This window comes from Diadema antillarum, unplaced genomic scaffold (assembly GCF_040938485.1).
Source record: "Diadema antillarum isolate AM-2024a unplaced genomic scaffold, OU_Dant_1.0 scf00000036, whole genome shotgun sequence".
NCBI classification, from domain to species: Eukaryota; Metazoa; Echinodermata; class Echinoidea; order Diadematoida; family Diadematidae; genus Diadema; species Diadema antillarum.
In genome coordinates this window covers 3,184,817-3,208,480 of record NW_027270925.1, presented here as the reverse complement: position 1 = coordinate 3,208,480, position 23,664 = coordinate 3,184,817, and the positions used below count along the sequence as shown (strand labels likewise).

The 23,664-nt window shown below is 37.1% G+C and overlaps 1 protein-coding gene across 1 annotated transcript in view; it reads right to left on the bottom strand.

Moving 5' to 3' along the window:
• Positions 1-746: 746 nt before the first annotated feature.
• The window catches only part of LOC139745277 (WD repeat-containing and planar cell polarity effector protein fritz homolog), a 77,600-nt gene continuing 54,682 nt past the window's right edge, over positions 747-23,664 (bottom strand). Inside the window, exons 21-25 of the mRNA XM_071655681.1 lie at positions 10,019-10,124; positions 7,348-7,528; positions 6,465-6,569; positions 2,824-2,936; positions 747-874 (exon numbers count right to left, since the gene is read on the bottom strand). Of these exons, the coding sequence (XP_071511782.1) occupies positions 747-874; positions 2,824-2,936; positions 6,465-6,569; positions 7,348-7,528; positions 10,019-10,124 (633 nt within the window). The remainder of the gene's footprint in view (positions 875-2,823; positions 2,937-6,464; positions 6,570-7,347; positions 7,529-10,018; positions 10,125-23,664) is intronic.

Here is a 23,664-nt window from a genome sequence, read left to right as displayed (position 1 = left end):
CTGGTAGAATTACTGTCCCATCTCAAGAAGTGCAGTTCCACATTCAAATTACGAATGTGTTTCTTTCTAATATCACTGTTTCCTATTTCCTTCAAAATTCCAATACGTTCCCCTTTAAGTTCCTCGTTTTGAGGCGACATCTCTACCATTCTGATTTTTTGTTGGTCCATAATATATGCATCAAACCTAAACGGAACATGGAATGAAATTGCACCTCAAGCATGTATCTATCTAGCTGATATGATAATTTCATCATTTCAGAACCCATCTATTGGTTTTGCCCTATGAAATACAAAGTTCTCTTGAGATTAATTTAACCTTCTCTATGCTATGGGATAAACTTTGAATAGTGTGCACAATGCTAAAATGCTACAATCTTAGAAAAGAAAATTTCCTTCAAAATGAGTGCACATCAGTGTGAGACTTGCACGGCAATGACATCATTCCTCATTTAAGTGAAATTGTGACTAATATCACTCTTGCGTATAAACAACACAAAAATTCTTTTAAAGATCTGTAATCGAGGGTTATCTTTGCCCCAGTATTTTAAAATTTTCACCATTTATTTGACCACAATAGCTACGTTCAGACCAACTTAGTATGTAGCCATAGAGAGCCATACATTTGATGTGACATGGGAGCTAATGTGTACTTTTACTTGGCACAGTTTTGTGGTACAGTTGAGTCGTGTCAAAAAGTATGGCATCATGAACAAAATAGGTCGAATGCACTGAGGCATTCTGCCTTCAAACCATCCCGAAATGGACAACTTTTAGAGTCGTTGTCTCCTCCTCTTCCTTGTCATCGTCCGCCTCCTCATTCTCCATGTCACCGCCCTGATGTTCTGACGGACCAGCAGTCGACGTCGCACCCTCTGAGGAAGGCAAAGAATGGTGTACAGATAGCACCAGAGTAAAACTTTGCCCCAATTAGAGAGTAGAGCATCGACAGGTGCCACTACAAGGCACTGGCATTTACGTAAACATGCACCAAAGGTAGAGGTGGGCACAAGGAGAAACAAAGGTTAAAGGGATTGTACAGTTATGGTTGAGACCTAATTTCCGGTTTCTAACATCTTTTGGTGAGATAATGAGAAACCTCTTATAAAATGTGAAAGAGCATGTAATTCTATGAGGAATTCAACGTTTATTTGATGAAAATTGGTTTTGAAATGGCTGAGATATAAAAAAAGAGCGATTCTAATAAAGTGTGGGACCCACACTTTATCACGATTGCTTTGTTTTACTTTGTTTTTTGATGTTTCAGTCATTCCAAACGCGATTTTCATCAAAGAAACTTTGAATTCCTCTTAAAATGGTATATTCTGAACTATATCATAAGTGTTTTCTTTGTATCTCGCAAAAAGTTAAAAACCCAATTCTCATCTCCACCAAAACTGTACTATCCCTTTAAACAAAGTCCAAGGCAAAGGTAACCTCTGAATAACACAGGATTTCAAACTAAAAAAAAAAAAAAGAATGAAATCTTGTAATTGCCACTCTGTATAAACAACCACTCTCAACTGATCTCAACATCATATTTTCATTTGCACAGAAGAACAACAAAACTATTAAGTTTCCAGAAGGTTTGAATCATATGAGTTGCAGTGACGTATTTCCCTAACGTATTGGCCAATATGACATTTGGCACAAGCATCAGTACGAGTACATAATAGTCAATCACACACTTCACCCACTCTTATTTGAATGTTTAATAGTTAACTCCTTGAAGTGTTACAATGTGAGCTCCCCGAGTGTCACAGAAAGTCCTTGTCAGACCCATTAACTCCTGACTACTCCACTTCCGAACATATTTGTCAGGTCATATGAGAGTCCCTGAAAGCTACCTAATTGGATTCTTTTGTTGTTGAGAGAAACCTTTAAGAGTTACAATATCAAAACTACAGTATCAGCAAGTGATACAGATTTCACCTGCCAAAGAAAAGGCATGAAAATCATGACGAGGGCTGATAATGCCTAAAATTATCGGTGACAGTTCTTAAGGTGTCTGACTGTTACACAAAATAAGTGAATCCCGTACAATGACAACTCTTCTTTACACCAAACTTTGGTGATCTACTTGATAATGAAGGGTGCTTAAATTGTGTGTGTAAGCAAACGTTACCTATAAAACAACAGTTTTCCTGTATTTGCATAGCTGTCAAATATGGTGGTCAAATGTGTCGGTTGCTGCTGTCTGAATTATGGGAGGATCGGCACCTGGCCCCTCGCCTTCACCCCCCCCCCCCTCCAAAAATAAAGAGAGAAACAAACATGATATCAAAAGAAAAAAACACTGAAATTGAACAGCATTTTTGCATACTTGGACTTACAATCTAAAGTGTAGCAAAGTTAGGGATGTAACAAATTACAAATTCAATAATAATTGCAAAATCAGTAATTTCATGTATGTTTTATGGCACTATACATTTTCAAAATCTAACCCTGATTTATCCAATTTGACCATTTAAACAAAAAATGCTGGATATTTGAAAAGGATTAAGTGGAACAGATGAAGCAAATAGATATGCTTAGTATCAGCAACCAGAAACAACACTTTCAAAGCCCCGATCGAGTAAACCAGTCATAAAAACCTACACATCTTTCTTCCATTATCTGTTGTATAAAATACTGTAAAATACTGTGTAGAAAGAATGGCAAAGTATGGCAGGGGAGGGGAATGAGGGGAAGATACTTTCTCTCATCAGATCTCCTTCTACTGAGTTTCACATACAGCCAGTAAATTGGCTACTTACCTCGTGGAACTGTGTCAATGCCCATTTCCTTTATTGAGGTGGCATTAGAGCATTTGTAATAGACTCACCTGTGGGATCCCAACCGAATGGATTGTCCGTCAGCACCTTAGTGTAGATATCTCCTGGTATGGCAGCGATTCCCGTAGCACCACTTACCAAACCATTGTCTTCGTTGGCATCACTAGCACATGAAGGGAAAAAAAAGGGGGTGGCATGTAACAGGAATGTTATTTTTTTGGCAGTTTTGCTTGACAAGGGAAAAGATCTTGCTTACGTAATTCATGCTGTGTGCAGGTTGTTGTTGTTTTTTTTTGGGGGGGGGGTTTGTTGTACAGCAAAAGAAAAGATAAAATGAAAAAGAAAATAAAGTGAATAAAGTGACGTCAATTTTAAGAGTTTTGCTTCTCGAGAAAATTGATTTTGCCCACTCATCTGATGGTGAATGGGCCTCTTGTAGCAAGAGAGAGAGAGAGAAAGAAAAAAAATAAGCAAAGGAAAAGTGTGGTTCATGGTTAGATGACAGCCTTGTATGCAGTTATCTCAAGTCCCTAGTTACATCCATGTGATATTCTGCATGGGGGGTATGTTTTCAACTGAAGATTTACAATTGCATTTCAACCCATCATAAAATATTCAGTTAAAAACTTGTTCATTGAAGACATCATAAGGGCAGAAAGAGCAAATTTAAATTGAGCACCTGATCCATATCCAAGGATACTTTTTTTAAATGTGACTGCCCAGCTCAAAACCCACAAAAAGTCACAGATTAGGATTCTCTGTAATGAACCAAATATGTCACTCTCATGACAGTCTCAAATCTTTAAAGTTTGTCTTCTGTGGGAGAGTAATCTTTTCTCTACCTACTGTCAAAATTTGATGGCTTCAAACAATCCTGATATTGAGACATAAGCAGTTTTTTAAAATTTGTTTGTTGTTTTTTTTACCACATATATATATATATATGTTATCTTTTTTTGACAGGCACTGCTTTCACTGGGAAATAGAATATGTGACCCGCGACAATGGTTTCAGGCAAAAGTCGCAAGAGCAAATTCCCTCCTAGGCGGGGTACAAAGATTTTGACCATTATCTTTGTCAATTTTTTTTTTTTTTGGTCAGAAATAGAATCTTCGATATGTTGTTTACATCTACGCTAAATTTCATGGCATAAGACGAAGTTTTTCTTAGCAAAAATGGGATTTTAAAAACCGTATGTTGGATCGCACTACTCAGTTTCAATCTTCTTTCGAACGCTGCGCCAATATGCCCAGTGTTGCTACGGCGCGGCGTCTCACATGTGATTGGCTAGTGCTTCACAACATTGACATAATGCGGCTTTCGGAGACACATCTCGCAGCGTTTTGGGAATGTTCTGTCCACGCATGCATGCTCCATTTTTGTTGCTACAATAGATACGCTTGCTCTGTAGTATACGCTGTTCGTTTGGCTTTGTGCCAAGCTTTTCTAACCTTGTGTTTGACAACAGAAGTGAAACAAAAAGTGAACAGCAGCGCTAACTTCTAACGTAAAAACAGATACATGGGGAGCATGGTTTGAACGCATAAGGGTCGCAAATTGCCACACATATCGTGCAACATTCGATTGGTAACTCACTTGTCAATTGCAGCAGAATTACATAATCATGTAAAAAGACAACTTACAATATTCTCAAAACTGTGTGCTTGTAGTAAATATGACAGCAGGTTGACTCAAAGGATAGCAGAGGAGAGGAAAGGAGCAATGACCAATATTTAATTACTAAACGTCAAAATTGCACCAAGCTAAGTAGTCATTTTTTTAAATATTATAAACACCACCGCACAATGCAACACATGCATGGCTTGAAAAACAAAACAAAATAACAGGAAGCGTGACTCTGTCAGCTCTAGCATCAATTCTCGCATTGCTGCTCAGACATTTTCTTTGAGCATGAGGCGAATCTTCAAAGCCCGTTTTATCACAATTTTGCCAGGCTAACAAATAGAGAGTATTACATTTCGCTTTATACACCCACTTACAGTGCCGGAGAATAAAAGCGTTTTATATAAATGCAAAGCTTAGGAAATGGGCAATGAGATTCAATGAAAATGTGAATTGTCAAAATTCCCGACTTTTGCCTGAAACCGTTGTCGCCGGTCACATGTTTTCATTGATAAGTTCTACAGAGCACGCCTGAGTGACCCCAGTCGTTAGATCCTCATTTCTCCCTTTTCTGTGAAATTGTACCTCCTGACTCTTTCTCATGGATGGTCCAATCTTAACACGTTATATATCATTTCAAAGCTAAGAGCTTACTCATTTAAACTATGCAGAAAAGGGAAAATTCATTTCAGCTTACTTTTTGTGGGTTTGACCTGGCAGTCACATATAATGGAGGATCTAACAGGCGTGATAGCAGAAGTCTCCTCAAAAATTGGGCACAAAATTCAAAATATAGAATACTTTTGAGTTGACCTGCTTTTGAAGACAATGATATAGGTCACAGTTGCACAAGTAAATTGCATGACACGATCTCCTCATTGCCTCACATTCAGAAACTTAGTGACGGAGGCATAAAAAAAACACTAAAAAATGATCATGATAGGGATGATACAGACCACTAACAATTCCTATTTGACCCTTGCAACCCACCCCACCCCCCCCCAAAAAAAAAAGAAGAGACAATGTTTTAAGATACACCATGCACAGCAAATGAAAAAATCTCTCAGGTATACAATGTTGCAAACAAAATATAAGACTATTGAACCGGTACTTGCACTGTTGTGAAAAGTAAAACCCCCACTTCTTACGCAATCACTAAGTCTGCCAGCAGAACATGGCCCTAAATTTACACCCTGATGAGACTCACTGATCTTGACCTTCACCAGAGGATTGACCGTTCATCCTCTCTGTAAAAGGAAATATCTTCCTATTTCCGTGTATCCATTACACCAGACAATACAAATATTGGACTAAAAGTAGTCAAACTTTGTGGCCAGAAAACAACATTTTTGCAAACGGTAACTTTTGACTTTGATCTTTGACCTTATAGTCTTGTCATTGCAGGCAATGCATTGCAGATTTATATTTATCCTTCTTACAAAACATTGCAAGAGGACATTCCTGGCTACTTGAACATTATAAAAAAAATTAATCAAAGTACATTGACCTTTGACTTAACACCATCACCATATTCATGTAATTGTTCATCCATTACTACACGTATTCATCATATTAAGCACATCAATACTGGACATTCCTAGCTCTAATAATAAGGTGAAATGACTTTGTGTATGTGTGTGTGTGTGTGTGTGTGTGTGTGTGCAAATTTAGTGACCTCTGCTCTTGATGTGTGACTGAAACCACTATCTTGCACAAAAATGATAGTTTATTCATTCTACCTTTCCTGGCATATCATATTACCACTGGACATTTCTAGACGACTAGATGAAATTACAGCAGCTGCTGTAGAATGTTACATTTAGCCAAAGTTCAGTAACCTTTGATCTCTGACCTTGTAAGACTATGGCAAAAATTTGATTAGTGCATCTTGACCTTGTGTATCATACCTGAGTGAGGTACCAAGAAAATCCATGGGATTTTTTTTGCTGGCCACACAGATAGACAACCAAAAAATATAATGCTTCCAGTGGCATGATAAATTACATTCTACTCTCTACTTCTGCTCTGGTGATGCTTACTGCGAGACCGTTTAGGAGGACGCACTTACCCGTGACGATACGCTTCATCGATACGTTCTTCAGCTCTGTGCCAGGCCTCGACATCCAACCGCGATTTTCGAACCCTGGTAGCAGCACGTCCGTCCTCTGCACTCCTGTGCAGTGAAGTCATATTGCCAGTGTGTGTGTGTGTGTGTGTGTGTGTGTGTGTGTGAGCGTAAACAAGAGTGCAGATAAGCAAATGTTGCAATTAGCAAGATGAAGGTAACAGAAGGAGAGGCGTTTAGATTTGAGACATATTGCTGGCAGTAGCACTTGAATTTGCTGGTGTAGCAAACCAGCATCCAAATGTCTTTCTTTGGGGATTAGATGGCAAGATATGCATGTATGACTCAATGTAAAGGGCATTCTAAACTGCATATCCATCTCCCCCCCCCCCCCCCCTGCCAAAAAAAAAAAAAAAAAAACGAAAATTAAATGACCTCTACTCTTAATCATAAAACCCTGTGTTTAGACCAAAATAGTAAACAAGTTGTCACCAATTCTTTTTTTTTTTCTCTCACTTCGTATATTTGCTTCTGAAACACAGAAGCATTGCCACTGCATCTTTATTGACCTGTTTTAAGGCAAATTTCAGATTTAAAAGAAAATAAGTCATAAATCATCTAAGAAAACAACCCAACCAAATATTGCAAAGCTGGATTTCCCTTCATAATCTTGTAAAGTAGCCTAAAAGCAAGGATCTTGTGTAAAAAATGTGCCTCTAACTAGCGACTGAACAAGCAGGGGCATATTTGACGTCATGTCCAGTAGTATTCAGTATGACACGATTCAGAGAGAGGGTCCTTTTCTGTTACTTATTCATCTTTTTTAAAATATAAACAACTGGGGGAATTATTCCACAAGAGAGCCTGTAAAGTTTAACTGACATACTTATTTCTTGCCGGTAATCTGCCTCTGGGACTCTCTGAGCTCAAAAGAGGAGCAGGCTGGTAATCTGTTTGTAGCACCGAGGCAGCACCCCGGCCCCCTCCCTCTCGTTTTTCCTCCAGACTGGAGTATGATCCATCCGTGACAACATCGTCACTGAGCGAATCTTCAGAGTCGTAATTATCTACACGCATAACAAGGCAAAACACAATGAACAGAAGATAGTCAATAAATCAAGTCTGACACTTTTTTGTGAAGTCACATGACTACCAATCTTGACATCTACAATTTGCAAACATGTACATCATCAGATACATGTAGCCTATGGTCATTCTATAGGCTTTGAAACTGCATAAACAATATGCATGAGATTTATTACTTTGTTAAAAGGGATGGTACAGTTTCGTTTGAGATGGGGCAACAGGTTTCCAACGTTTTTTGATGATAATATTTGAGATGATGAGAAACCTATTACGAAATATGAAAGAGCATATAATTCTAACAGGAATTCACAGTTTATTTATAGCTTTTTATTAGAATTGCTTTGTTTTGCTTTGTTTTCAGATACCTAAGCAATTTCAAAACAGATATTAATCAAATGAACTTTATATTCCTCTTAGAATTGTATGCTCTTTAACATTTCATCAAGTGGTCTTTAAGTAACTTTCAAAGAATTAAAGGCTGAATCCTCACCTCAACCAATACTATACAGTCCCTTTGAGTTTGAGAGAGCAAAGAGGAACTGATTGGTGGTGGCTCCATCAGACTCACATAAGAAATTTTCGTGGAAGTGATTTTTGTGCCCAACCAGGAAAGAAAATTTTCGCTCATTTTTAATTTTGCAGAATCCAAAAATAAAATAGTATAACATATAAGAAAACAAAAGACGTGTGTGCTTTAATTTCGCTCAAGTTCCATGTTGCGCTAAATGCGCAAAAATTTCCACTCCATGAAAATTTCAAGTTTCATAGTACAGTTATGCAAATTAAAAGAGATGATCTCATCATATCATAATTCTCCCATAGGTTTGTACATGTGTTATTGGTCAATGATTTGCATGAAGCAAAAGGCTAGATTATTGGGCTAAGAAAGTAACCATAAGACTGAAGTCGCTTGATGTGAAGAATACAATGTATTTTTTTTTTTTTTCACATGACAAGTAGAAATTGAATGAAGATTTAAATACAGGCCAACGAGAAACTTGTGGAAATGACGATATCTTGGTTTCCTCAAATATGCATGTGGTTGCGCTGATATCATTATTCTGAGAAAATGGACTGCACTTTGAAGGAGACCTCCACCTGATTTTCACACATTTAAATAACTAAAAATTGGTTATACGGGATAGAGGTTCAAAATTTATAGTGATTGGAATGAGGGATAAGAATGTTCTAACAAATCACAATGAACAAGGCCAATGACATGGTAGTTTCACCATGAGAATGCATGAGTGGGGGCTCGAGGAAGCAGAAAAAAAAAAAGAAGAAAGGATGCATACATTCTACACAGGTGAATTCGTTGAGCAAGCAGTATTGTAATGGAATTACATTCCTACATTTGGGAAATACATGAGACTCCTATGTCATCATCCTTATTCAGAGTGTAATCTGTTTTGGGTTTTACAATGTCTCAAGGCTTCTCTGCTAGGGACCACAATAAATTCCACAAATCTATACATGGAGTGTATGTACTACACAATGTGAAATTATGACAACCATCTGGACTTCCCCTTTAAGAGAAATCATGGTATCAAATAACCCAGACAAAAATCTCATTTCCAACAATACAAGAAAGTGACAGAAAAGAAAAGATCTTAGTCCAACCACACAAATTCTATCCAATACTAATTCTTCCAGGCACTCTGGGGCATAATGCGATATTGGAAATAGTTGATTTGAATTGAATTGAAATGAACAGCAGTTACCAACCAACAAGAGACAATCAAACTCAATAAAATCACTTCACTTTGCAGTTTAACAGAGAATGAGAGTCAGCATTTATGTGAGTAATTATGTCAATATTTGATTCCTTACCAACTCATATTACCAATGGACATCTCTAGCTCATGTTCAGCTCAAAACGACATTTTCAGCAAAGTTCAATAACCTTTGAACTTGGGATTTAGTTTTTCACCCAAGTTATACCTGCAAAGCAGATGCAACTTCATTTCCCTTCTTAATATCAAATTATATTAGCATTAGACATTCTGAACTAAAAGCACAGCTGGAACAATTACAATATTGGCCATGGTGCAGTGACCTTTTGGTTTGACCCTATACTTTTATCATTTCATAAGAACATGAATCCAATTAGCATTACAGAGTGCATCCTTAAAACAAATTACTGAAGTTGAAGGTATCAACTAAAAATGGCATTTGTAGCCAAAGTCCATTGATCTTTGATCTCAAGGGTGTTATTGTCCCCCCCCCCCCCCCCCCAAAAAAAAAAAAGTGTATCCATAGCTATTGTAACATGCATGTACAAGTTGTTCCCCCTCCCTTACCAAAAAAAAAATAATAATAAAAAGATACATGGAAGTTTTCCATCCTATTTCATCATACAAACAACATTCTGATAAGTGCAGGCATGAGAATTATCATAAACAAATTAAATGCTTACTGATTGCAAAACCTTGAGCGAGAATATTTTAAAACAGCACAGCAGTTTGACATACCTGTCCCAGATGTGGAGGGTAGTTCCAGTTCAATTTCTTCTGCTTTTTGCTTGGCAACTGTTGCTAGGGCCATTTCTCCCTTATCAATGGCCAGATGGTGAATGTCCTATCAAGAAAATAACAGGAGAACAAGAAATTATGCTCAGATGGAAGGGAAGGGGGCACAAAATATTAGTGACAAAAACTTGCTTGCTGTGTGCACACTAATGAGCAATTACCCAATAAATAACGGCCTTGTTCAATGCATAAAACACACTGTGTTTAGTGGCCACCCATCTATAATGACCATGGCCCCAATATTTATCTCCCTTCGTGCCTTGGGTAGCCACTTCAGACAGGTCTGACGGTATTAATATCTTCAAACAAGGCAAGTGCCAAATTGTGTCTCGCCCATTCGCGTAGAAGAAATTAATGTTAATCTAATTCCCGGAAATTCATTGACCTGCCTATGACCTTTGACCTAGTGGTGACCTTCAACTCCCCAAGGGACATTTACCATCCAAGTTTGGTCCTAAATGGACAAAGGGATAAAAAGTTAAGAGCCATAATTGAAATGCTCCATAAAAACTAAACATTGGGCCCTACAAGTTTGTTGACCCCTGTCTGTGACCTTTGAACTTGTGGTGACCCATAATAGAAACACACCATAAAGACTTAACATTGGGCTCTAAAAGTTTGTTGACCCATGCTTGTGACCACTGACCTTGTGGTGACCATCCACTCCCCGAGGGACATTTACCATCCAAGTTAAATCACAAATGGAGTTATGGATCAAAAGTTATGACCCATAATAGAAACGTGCCATAAAAACTTAACATTGGGCCCTAAAGTTCATTGACCCCTGCCTGTGAGCCTTGACCTTGAGGTGACCTTCATATATTATAAAATGTGAAACTTTGTATGACCCCTCTTCCCTCGAAGTTTGATTGCAATTGAAGCCCAGAGTAAAGAGTTATTGAAGTTTTCGTAGCGTTACGGACAGACGCGGACGGACGCCGCAGGCGATCCCTTAGTCTCCCCTCACCTCCGGTGGGCTTGACAAAAAACAACAACAAACAAAAAAAAAAACCCTATCCTGAAAACATCATAAGAATTTATATAATGTTTCAAGTAATGAAGTTTCAGATGAAGACAAACAAACAAATAAAGAGCAGGAAGGACAGCATTACTTTTGCCAGAGAGCAACCCCTGAAACAAACTGTCAAGAACTACTTTATCTTTCTGCTACACTGATATCTGCACACAGCACCATTCGTCTGCTCTCTATATGGGACAAGATGCATTAACCAGCCATGTCTCTGACTCATTTCTCTGATTTGGTGCTACACAGTATTTCTCTCTCTCTCTCTCTCTTTTCTTGGGGGAGGGGGTTGTTTGTTTATTTGTTGTTGTTGTTGTTTAAAGTTGTGGCTACTGCTTATCTTTTTTCAAGGTTTCACTTCAGAAAATTGCCAGGAATTACTTAATATCTTTCTGCTCAATTTATATCTGCACACAGCAACATATGCGTGGTCTATACTTGATCGGAACAAGATGCATTAACCAATCAAGTCCCAGACACAACATTTCTCTGTGGTTTGGTGCTGTAAGAGCATTCTTTTTTTACGTAGTGGTCACCACTTTTCATTGTCAAGGTTTCATTAGACAGTGTCCAAAATTTTCTTTCATTTGGGTACTTTGTTGTTTACAAAATTGTTTCAGCGGTACACACAACTTTCAAAGGCCTATTATCTGCACATTTCCTAACATAATGCTTGCATTGTCAGTACTTTGGGCCTTAGGGGCATCACTTGAGGTCCTGCTTCTTTGGTCTGCATGAGGGATTTGTCACACATGTCAACATTTTGGAACAACTTTAATTCATCACACATCCCTGAGGATGATCTGACTGCCAAACATTCCAAAAAGCCCTGCTTGTTCATACAGTTCTGTTTTGCTTTGGGTTTTTTCGAAAGGGAGGTCACAATTTTCATGTCATCACGTGAAACTCCGAAGAAAAAAAATAATCAACCACTTCCCTAACACGCTGGGTTTTTTGTTTGGTTTTGTTTTGTTTTTGTTTCTTTTAAGGGGGTGAAGTACTCTGTCAGACCATAACTGTCACTGTTATTAGCACTTTTTATCTCTAGACAGTATGCGATTACTTTGTTTAACACGCGTTCACGGCAAGTTTGAGCATGACTATTGTCTTGCATTTGCTCTATCTTCAGAGTTATGAAAGTTGCAGAGGGTATGCTTGGAAGATTTGCATTTAAGGTTATAGTGATGTAATTCCAAACTTGACCTCTAAGTATTTCATCGCTGAGCCACATAAGGTTAGATCACATTTTTGGTGGCTACTAGTAGGCAATACAGTTTTTTTCGAGAGGGGATGGGGGGTGGTCTTTGTATGAGGGTAGCAGAGATCAGCCTTGCAAAAGTGCTGTGAACTCAGTGCAGGTGCCATATCTGGGATTCACGGATCTGCAAAATATCTCACTAAAATGATCCAACCTGTTGAGGGTGCAAGCAAGCATGAACAATTCTTTCAACCTTGTCATTACCTTCATATTTTAAGATTCATTGGAGATCATACGTACACCACATTAGCGAGCTATCCTACAGTCGCTTGTGATGTAAGCCTCAATATCAAAATCCATACGCAGATACACTTTTTTAAACTTTGGGACTTCACAGACAGTGTGTCAACTTGATTTCCCATCGGATCATGCCCGACTCCCATTACATCTGGATGGCCCCAAAGGTGCATAAACGGGTTGTGTTTAGCATACTTGCTTTTGTCAAAAACAACTTCTATTCTTTATCTAATAACACAAAGGTGTCTGACGAAGACCCTACGATACTCTGGGACCCCTGCAGGTCTGGTGCCCTGCATACTTCTAAGTAGTTTTTAAGAACTATTCAACACTATGTCCATGCTGGTCATCACTGCTGGTTTACTGCAAAACAACAACATTTTGAAGAGAAGCATTCATTTTTTTTTCTTCTCGATTTCACCCCAGAGAGATATTTCAAGATTTGTGTGTAGATCAACAGGAGATTAATGGGGCCTTCACATCATCATCTCACCTCAACTGTAATGTAATGAAGATGCTACGAACATCACAAGTTTCTTGAAAACATGTATGACGTGTCACAAATTTCATCTTGTTTAAGGTCTAATTTCTATGAGACCTTTGCCATTCTGTTTATTTGATTTTACTCTATTTCAAGTTGACTATAAACTTAAACATCAGAATAATAATATGGTTTGCTTCATCCAGGCCAGCCTCTTCAGTGTTGCCACTACTCTATTAAAGGGCCCTGCCATTATTACTACCCCAGCATTGCCAGACTGTACCCATTTATACACCTGGGTCAAGAGGGACATATATATAGTGGGTAAAAACATCTTGTCTGAGGACATAGGCATTTGACAGGATTCAACTCGGGACCTCTGATATCAAAGTCTTATCCACTATGCCACAGTGTCTCCCACTCAAGTGAAATCACACTTAATTCTTGTTTTTCACCTTTTACACAGCATAATTCATTATCAGAGACTCAAGCTGATCAACAAGCACTACGCACATCAGAAGAGGTTAGTCCAAGCAATTCTGCATCGCGAGCATATTTAGCTACTTCATAAATCCTTCTTTTGAGAAACGTTTTCAGCTATTACAAAGAGATTACATCAATCTCTTTCAAGAGCAAAATATGGCTTGACACACGTTATTCATGATATTGCATACTCTCATACAGATATTGCTGGAAAATAACCTCCAATGCTTTCAAGCTTGTCTGTCAACATATGCTGGAGACAGGTTTCTTAAAATGGATTATTCTATTTAGTCTCTAAATAATTCATGAATCTCCCAGACTGTCATTATTTCAGATTGTTATGAGACTTTTTTTTTTCTTGTTTAAGAACTAATACAGATTTGACTGATTAGGGTCTTGTTTTATCGAAAGATATGATTGATTGCAAATTCCCTTACCACACAAGCTGCCATAGACTTATGATAGAAATCAACTACTGTGTATATAGTCAATTATAACTCTTCATAAAACTGGGCCCTGAGTGCTTTTTCAAGTTAGAATACGAACAACAATTATTTTGCAAGAAAATTGTCTTCAGTAGCATACAAGGTATGAAGGATAGATGACAAATATGTAATTTTGTGTATATGGTGTATATCTTATATGAGTTGAACCCCAATCAGGCTGGGCCTTTTTGGCTATGCTTCTATACGTGTGTGTGATCAGATTTCATCAGCACTTCATGTACACGAAAACAAGATATGATGCAGCATTTGCAATGCAGATTCCGGCGGCAAGGCGGCAGCTAGCAAAGCAATCTCATTTCTTTGGAAGTAGAACAGATATTGTTCTACACCCAGTCTGTTGGCCGTTTTCCCGTTTCCCACAGCAATCTACTTACCATTACTTTCCAAAGAATAGGTATCCCCTCTTTTCCTTATGCTTTCCCATTTTCCTGATGCTCTCCCAAAGTTTACCTGGAATGCCCCCCATCCCAAGAGACTTTATTCAAATTGCTCATTTCCTTGAGAGCTTTTTCTACCTCTTGAGCTCAGTGGGGGAGGTTCTTTCACCACCTGGTCATGGTCTGCATGATCACCAGTGAGTTCTTCCAATATCTACTATTTCTTTGTCCTTACAAAGTTTGGCACAGTATCAGGGTGTTCAGATGAAACTAGAAATGTCGCTATGGCAACTGGTATGCCTCCGCCATAATGCATGATTCTCCTAATAGGTCTAGATAGTACATGTGGACAACGTGTGATTACATTTTCACAAAATTGGCAAGATATTAAAATGACAAGTTTGTCACAAATGTGTTGAATGTTCACCTTCCTTGACCTAGGTTTAATTGGATGAATAGGAGAGCATGTATTTGGGATTTAAGGATTTTAACTTGACTTTGATCCATTCATACATTTATGCATTGAGTAATTTTCAAGGTATGGAGAAAAAGTGCAATTTCTGTATTGAATAGTAAATTGTTACAATTTTCATCTGGCCTTTGACCCTAAAATTCATAAGATAATCACTGTCAGGCAGAACATGCATAAATGTGTAGTCCATTTCAAGATAACTTGAGCCACTTCCAAGATATGGAGGAAAAAATTAGTTCAGCACTTTCACTTGAGCTTTGACCTTTTGACCTTTGAGGCAAAAACAAACGAAAAAAAAAACCCTTTCCAGAGAATCTCTATTCGGTTATACATGCATACACCAAGTGTAAAAAAAAAAAATCCTGCTGGCATTGCATAAACATGAGGGAAATAGTAAAATTTTGAAGTGTTGCCCTTGACCTTTGACCTTTGACCCCATGAACCCTAAATTCTCTAGATAATCACTGCCAGTCAGTACTGTATATGTTCCATGAAGATACCTTTAACAATTTCAAAGGTACAGAGAAAAAAGGTAAAGATTTGATATCTCTACTTGACCTTTTGACCTTTGACCTCATGACCCAAACTTTCACCAGAGAATCTTAATTGGGTAATACATGCATACACTAAGTTTCAAGAAAATATCTTCAGGCATTGCATAGATATGGTGGAAATAGTGAAATTTATCGTATTTGACCTTGACCTTTTGACCTTTGAACTTGAGCATGTGCACCCAAAAGTTGATAGGCACAACTTCACCCCCTAATACACATACATGCCAAGTTTCATTAGGATACCTCAAAAGGTTTTGATAGTTACCCTATCCACAAAATTCATTACGGACGGACGGAAGGACGGACGGACAACCCAAAAACATAATGCCTCCGGCACCACTTCGTGGTGGAGGCATAAAAAAAAAAATTACATCAGAATGGTATAGCTATGCCAAAACGGTATAGCTATACGATGAATCTATACGTCTGAACAGTGATTAACGAAATGACATATGTGACCCTGCACCTCAAAACAAACAAAAAGTCGCCAGACATGAATTTTTAGTTAAGACCATATTCTGAAAGAGCAGACTTTAAGCTTTAAAATGATGTATAACTCAAATCAAATGGACTCTCCTAACCTATCTAAATATTGGAAAGAACGCACGAACTCAGGAAAAGTGTGAACTGAGAAAAGAGGCTCTGAAGTACAGTGTCTATTCAAGCGCTTAAGCTTTACCAAACAGTGCTGGCTGTGCGATGAATGGGACAAAAAACAGGAAGTAAACCACCAGAGTAACAACAATGAAGAGATTATCAGATTAAACTGAAATTAAGCATGCCTCATTAACACATTCTGTCCATAATTAATGCCAACTTTCAAAGCAGTAGCAGTATCTTTTCAAAAGTTATTAGAGTTGAAAGTGAAGAAATCGGACATGGTTTTCTGAAATGAAAAGGGGATTCTAAAGACACACCTAATCACACTATTCTACCAAAAATGTTCGATATAAACTGCTAAAAAACACACTTTCCTGCCCGTTTTATGATACCAAATTTTAGCATAATGTAAAAGAAGACCCGCTCTTTCAGAAAATATGAAAAAGTCAAGATCGGCTAGGTTGACCCATTTCATTTATTTTCAGTCCTCATGCAAAATGAGTGTGTGCGACTTTATGTTCGTTTTGAGGTGCATGGTCACATATAATGAAACGACGTACAGCGAAATGACGGTCAGAGCATCGATTCGAACTAGAACTCGATAATGAATCAGCATTCCATCGTGTCCATTGTACGTCTGAACGTATGACAACCATAGAACGGTATAACTTGGCGGGGTTTAATGGGAGCAAGCAAGAAAAGTGACCTTGTACCTGTCACTCATGACCATGCATAACAATAGCATGCGCAGCTTGAGAAACTGCACATCGATACGACATTTTGCCGGAATGGTCTAAATTAGCGTCTGAACGGTTGAAATTAGCGTCTGAACGGTCTGTCGGCTATACGATGATTCTTTTATATGTCTTTTCTTTATCGAGTTTTGGTATAAACTGGCGTCTGAACAGGGGGTATTATTTATCCAAAGAGGTTTAAGAGTTGGAGTTCGAACTGGCTGTAATTATTTAAAGCGTTGTCAGTTCTTTATTGATGAACAACAGGATTCCACACGTCCATTTGTGGCTTTGATGCCACCGTCTTGCTGAGCTATCTGAAGATTCATTTTGAATGTGAACATAATGTTGGCTATATTGTGCTTGTTTATTTATATATTGAATAAAATGAAATCTCACTTAGTGATAAAGCATACAAAACAAAAGTCAATCCCATCCAGAAATTTGTGCAAAAGTGTAAATCAGAGCTGCATCATGTGAAAGTGTTCAAAATTGTACCATCCTGGACAGCCGGTTAATCTAATTAACAAAACTATTGTATGTGTTTCTTGTTTTCAAAATGATAGTTTGCCTATCCACATGTGAAAGACAATATCCATCCACTTCATGCATGTAATACATACGGTAGGCATGAACAGGGCCGAGCATATGTGGATGTGCTCTGTGCCTCAGGTGTACAGGTTTTATCAATTCCTACGCTTTACTGTAACTTTAGGCACTGTTTACCATTGGGAGCAGTGATTTAAATAATGTTCGAGTTATTACATTTGATGCATATGTGTTGATCAGTTGTATCACGAATGGTCCTACCATACAAAAATTTTGCAATAAAGCCTAAAATGTATAAAGGAGATATCACTATTTTATTTCACTAAACCATAACTGTAGACAGTTTAGTCTAGAAACAATTTTAAATATAACTTATTATAACTACATTTTGTATATCTAACAATATTTAACATTGATTATATTGTTTAACTTTTTCACACTGGGTCTTTGTTTTATCTGCAAACGGTAAATAATGCCTTTAAGAGAAAAACATGTGGCTCTGCTCCCATAATCTGCATTTCACAAGATCTTGATCTTCCATAGAAATCAAGGACAATACATCTCTGTGTAAGTACTAGTAGACCTTTTTTTTTTAAGATTCTAAAAGATTCATGTTGGAAGCTAAGTATGTGTAATGCGCACTTATCTTGTATCTTACAAGTACGAATTGCATTTGTTTGTTTTCAATAAAGATGATTAGTGTGAAATATTTCAAATTCTTGAACATATATTTCATTATCAGAAATATTGGCATAGAATCAGAGTGACTTACAGTTTGCTCTTTGTGTCTGCTGTTTTCTGCATCCACCCATATTCAGTCTTCAAGACGCAAAGCAGATATTGATTTTGTGCTGTCTAACCACACATTCTTTTTTTTTTTTTTTGGGGGGGGGGGGTCGGAATAAGTAATGAGCATGTAATCTTCTTCACAGTAAAGTGGGATACAGGAAAAGTGATGTACATGTATTATTCAAAAGGGTTTCTCCCTTGGCACCTCTTTGCAATTTGATGACATAAATGGTATCCCGGGGTACCAAATGAAAATCAGCCATTTTGTTGAATTATTTTTTTTTTTAAAGGTTGTACCCTGGGTTGCCAAAAGGTGGAAATTATTTTGGTGCTGCAGCTAGCGGCGCTAGCCACTACACTGCAGTGCCCTGAAGCACACGCTATTGCTAGCACAGCGTGCCATGCATGCATCGTTTAACATGCAGTGGCATGGGATCACGGAGTGACTAGTACACGCACACACAGTGCATGCATTTCTCTACGGCTGTCCTCGAGTGGACGTGAGGTGGCGCTACCTACACAACCCTGGGGTAACGCGTGATGCATCATTTAAGGGCTTGGGGTGGTATTCTGAAAATCTTCCTAAGTTTCTTCCTAAGTTTCTTCCTAAATCAGAAACTTAGGAAGTGCCTAGGAAAGACAGAATTGGTATTCTGAAATTTCTTCCTAGGCACTTCTTAATGCAAATTAGGCCATCCTTATCCCCGCCCACATCCTTTCTTAAGCCAATACAAAATGCCGTATCATATTTAAGGAACCAACCAATGACAATCGCATATTACTATGATGTAGGGTAAAATACACGAGTGCGCGGCATGTCTCCTTTCTCACGCTCATTTCGCGCAATGACTGACAAGTGCGCCTATCACGATGCTTGCAGTTTGCTATTCTTAACAACGTACTTAGGACAGGGGTGAAGCTTTCCTAAATATTTTCCTAAAATTCTTTCCTAAGTGCATTCTAGAATACCAACTTCTTCCTAAGTCAGAAATTTGCATATTCCCGCCCCCTTCCTAAGTTTCTTCCTGAGTCTACTTAGGAAGATTTTCAGAATACCACTTAGGAAAAAATCCTGACTTAGGAAGAAATTTCTTCCTAGGAATGATTTCAGAATACCTCCCCTGGTCATCAATCACCGCATAACGTGCTTTCCTTCTTACAACATCAAATGAATGCTAAAAATGTATGAAGCTAATTCATCATTTTTGGACTTTTATTTTCAAAAGCCTGAAGGTGATATATGGTTGGCATAAAATTGTTCTTATCTATATTATGCTGTGACATAATGGATAGTTTTGTAGCAGTTCTGAGATTTAAAGGAAGCTTCTCACTGAGTGGCAAATGTTTGTGATGTGAATTTTGGGTTTCATGGGGGTTCGTAAACAGTTGCAATCAAATTCGTGAACAGTTGCAATCAAATTCGCAAACATTTGCAATAAAACTAAAAAACAGTTGCAATCAAATTCGTAAACATTTGCAATACAACTCAAAAACAGTTGCAATCAAATTTGCAAACAGTTTTGACTGTCACACAGTTTTTCTTGTTGCAAAGAAATTCTAAACTCATTCAAACTTTCTTTGCAACAAGTTGACGACAAGATGTACAGTTTGTGACCAAAAAAGAAAAAGAAAAAAAGATTTGATTGCAACTGTTTACAATCCCTGACGAAACGTAAGATTTGCCAAATTCGCGAGCATTCACAGCTCATTGAGATACTCTCTTAAATCACCTCCAAAGGTATTGGCAGTCTTTAATAGCAGTATTGACAATCAGAGATTGAGGCTTCGATCTAGTCTTGTATCCAAACTGTAGTTCAGTGGTATCTTAACCTCTTCTATAGTTCAGTGGTATCTTAACCACTTCTAAAGTAACTTTTCTCACCTAACCTGTATCAACTTTTAAACTGGATTCTCCTGAATCAATTCTCATAGCTGTTTCCTTAAAACCTTCAATTATATGTACAATTACAAGTAAACTACAGTTAATGCCCTCTATTTATAAAGCAACTGCTTGGCCATCCCTGTATAATCTGCTCAAGATTTCAATGCATATAAAATCAATCTGCAAGCTTACATCATACTGTGAAGCTGTGCAATAATCTAGGCGTGGCAGGAAGATTGCAAGAAGACTCAAGTGATGCAGGAGCTCTCTAAAAAGTTGACCTGCTTAAAGGATGAGTAAAAGAGTGAACTTCTTCAGATGCAGAATACAGAAAGTATACAGCGCAACTACTTAGTTTCCATTTTTGCTCACTGACAACACGTTATGCATTTCTTCGGACATGTTTGATGAGGTATGGTACCCTTTCAAATATAGTGTTTCAGGATCATTTTGCAGATTCTTGACTAATTTGCATTTTTTCCCCTTTTTTCTTTCATATTGGAAATTAGTGTATTATTGATTTCTTTGATTTCACTGCATTTGTTCAATTATTTCAAAGAATATGATGATTATCATACTGTGGATTTATGTTCACTTTTGTTTAAGTACAGGTACATGTTCCATAATTCATGTACGATTTTCATGGAAAATGCAGATATAAAATAAAATTGAACAAACTGTACTAATGAAGCTTTTTAAAGAAAAATATATGCCCCTGTGGTCCTTACTTGGACTGCAAGGTTGTTCTTTGTATATTCTTATGTATGTACATGTACATTCTATACCTTTTTTTAAAAAAAGGTTTGAGCTCTCTCTGTTGCAATGTGTGTACTATTAAAAGATCTCCTCGTGTAAATTCTTTTTTTATGTGATAAACAGTTGTATGTACATGTACTACTACTAAAAACATCCTTTAACCTTTAGCAAAGGGACAGTACAGTATTGGTGGAGATGAGAATTGGGCTTTTAACATTTTGCAAGATACCAAGAAAACACTTATGATGTAGTACAGAGCATACCATTTTAAGAGGAATTCAAAGTTTATTTGATGAAAATCGGGTTTGGAATGACTGGAACATCCAAAAACAAAGTAAAACAAAGTGATCGTAATAAAGTGTAGGTCCCACACTTTATTAAAATCACCAATTTTCATCAAATAAATGCTGAATTGCTCATAGAATTATATTCTCTTTCATACTTCATAAGAGGTTTCTCATTATCTCACCAGAAAATGTTAGAAACCTGAAATTAGGTCTCAACGAAAACTATACGAGCCCTTTAAAAGGCCGGGGGGAGGGGGGGGGGGGGGAGCAAAATAATTTTACACAGATTTTTTTTTTTTGCCACTGCAAGCTTCAATAATCTGAGGTTTCAAGCTTCTTAATGTGACTTTCATCACTGAATGTCATCGGGACGAGAGATGATTATCTGGCTTTGTGTTCTGAACCTATAATGCTGACATTCAGTTCGGCTCCAAAATTGTCCTATTTGCATTTATCCTGGCTGATATGATATTCTTCAAGAATTTCTTCTTCAGGCTATATGCGAATAAGTGCCAAACATGCATAAAGTACAAAAGAAATTCATAATTCCACAAAATACACAATCAATACAAACTGATCCTGTAAATTTGCTTGTGACTATTTCAAGACAATTGAGTTTATCAAATATACGATGCAAATCTTGCTGCTTCTCTATAGCAATCTCAAACTCCCCCGCTGTAAGATGGATCCAAAAGACTTCTTTGTATAGGATCCGGTTCTATTTAAATCTGGATCTAACTTTTTGCTCAGTTGCAGCTTGTCCTTTTCAATGTTTCTGTATTCAAATATCCATCATATATATATATTTTTTTTTTCATTTCATTTCATTTATTTCCATCACTCAACAAGGATAAAAACACATACATATATAACATACAAATCAAAACAACATTACCACAAGGTATTGATACATGCACTATACAAATCAGCACAAAGTACACATTTGTACATAACTGTAATGATGAAAAATGGAATGCACATGAGAAAGCCTTTAAATGGCTTGTGAGACTGTACATACACGTTCCTAATAGTGTAACGAAATAGATTTGAACTGAAAAAACAAACAAATAAACAAATATTATATATATATATAATGGTGATAAGCACAATTAGGGTATGCAATCATGATTTTCTCACTTTAAAAAATTGTAACTTCTAAAAGAATGCACCAACTGACTTCAAAATTCACATGCAGCATGCTGAGATATCAATAATCACATGTGATAATACAATAGCTAATTTCTTCTCATTTACTGATGATTATTAAAGATTATTTACCCAAAAGTCCCCCAAACCCATGTAATGCATTAAAAAAAGCGTTTTACACCTTATGTAAAAATCAAGATTTGAGGACTGAATTTTAGGTCTATCCCTTTGTGTTTGGTATCAAATTAATGGATTTTTTTCCTGGTATTGCTTGCATGCAATAAAAATCAGTAGTCCTTTCTGCTGGAGAAAGTTATGAGGTCTGAAATCCGTCATGGTAGGAGTGAAATGCTGGCTTATTTTTGTGACATTGTGACCTTTTAACTCATGCTGTACAGCTATACATGGAGAAACAGCTTATTTTTCTGCTTTTCCTTAAAGTACTGAAGATACACTACAATATGGTGTGCTGTTTGCCGATAAATGTTCAGCCAGTTTTGAGTTTTGAGCCATTTTCAAATGCTGAGGAAAATAAGTGCAGCCGTTTTTTAGTATTTTCAGTGAGGTATATCCTAATTTAACTACTTAAAAGAATCTTTTCCCCTTATCGAATATCCTTGGTTTTTTAGCCATGAATTGTACATATGTAGTAATCTATTGTGTGAAAATTTGAGCAAATTTGAGCTTAATTTTTTAATATTTTTACAAATTGCTGAGGAAAAATAAGACTGCATGAAGGTCATATGATAAGTGTTCAGTGTTCTTATTTCAATGCTTTTTCAATTTTTAAAGATATCACAAGCAAAAACATAGTATTTTAGCTTAATATTGTCTGTTGAGAATGATAAGGGCGTTAAGTTGTCACTAAACCCTGAGTGTTCAAAACAACTGAACGCCCTTCTCATTCTGAACAGACGATATGTCATTGTTTGAGTGTCACAGCTTGGATATCAACTCAAGTCATCATAAATCTCATATTCATTCTTCTATAGCTTTCTGTGTTTACAAATATAAGAATGGATCCAAACAATATGCACACATTCAAGGTCAAACTGTACAGATAATTTTTTGATGAAAAATATCATATCTTCCAAAATACCAGTCCTAATTTCATAAAACTTTGTAATAATGACCAGTATATATGTCTGTTACCTATTCCTGAAAGTTTCACCTCTTCACTCTTTGGCAAAAGTGAAATATTATAAAATATATAAAAGTGGTTTTATATGAATTCAAAGTAATGCCTACGAAATTGATCATCCATTTTGAGTCGTGAAAATATGACATTAATTCATATTTTGTGACATGTCATGGTTATGTGCTAGTGGTGAATGAAAGGGGTATTTATCAGGAATATCTAAAAGCAATTTCAGATGAAAGAAACACTCTCCTTTTTTTTAATGAATTCTTCCAATATTCTAGTCATTTCAATGTAATTTGTCACCCCTAATTTA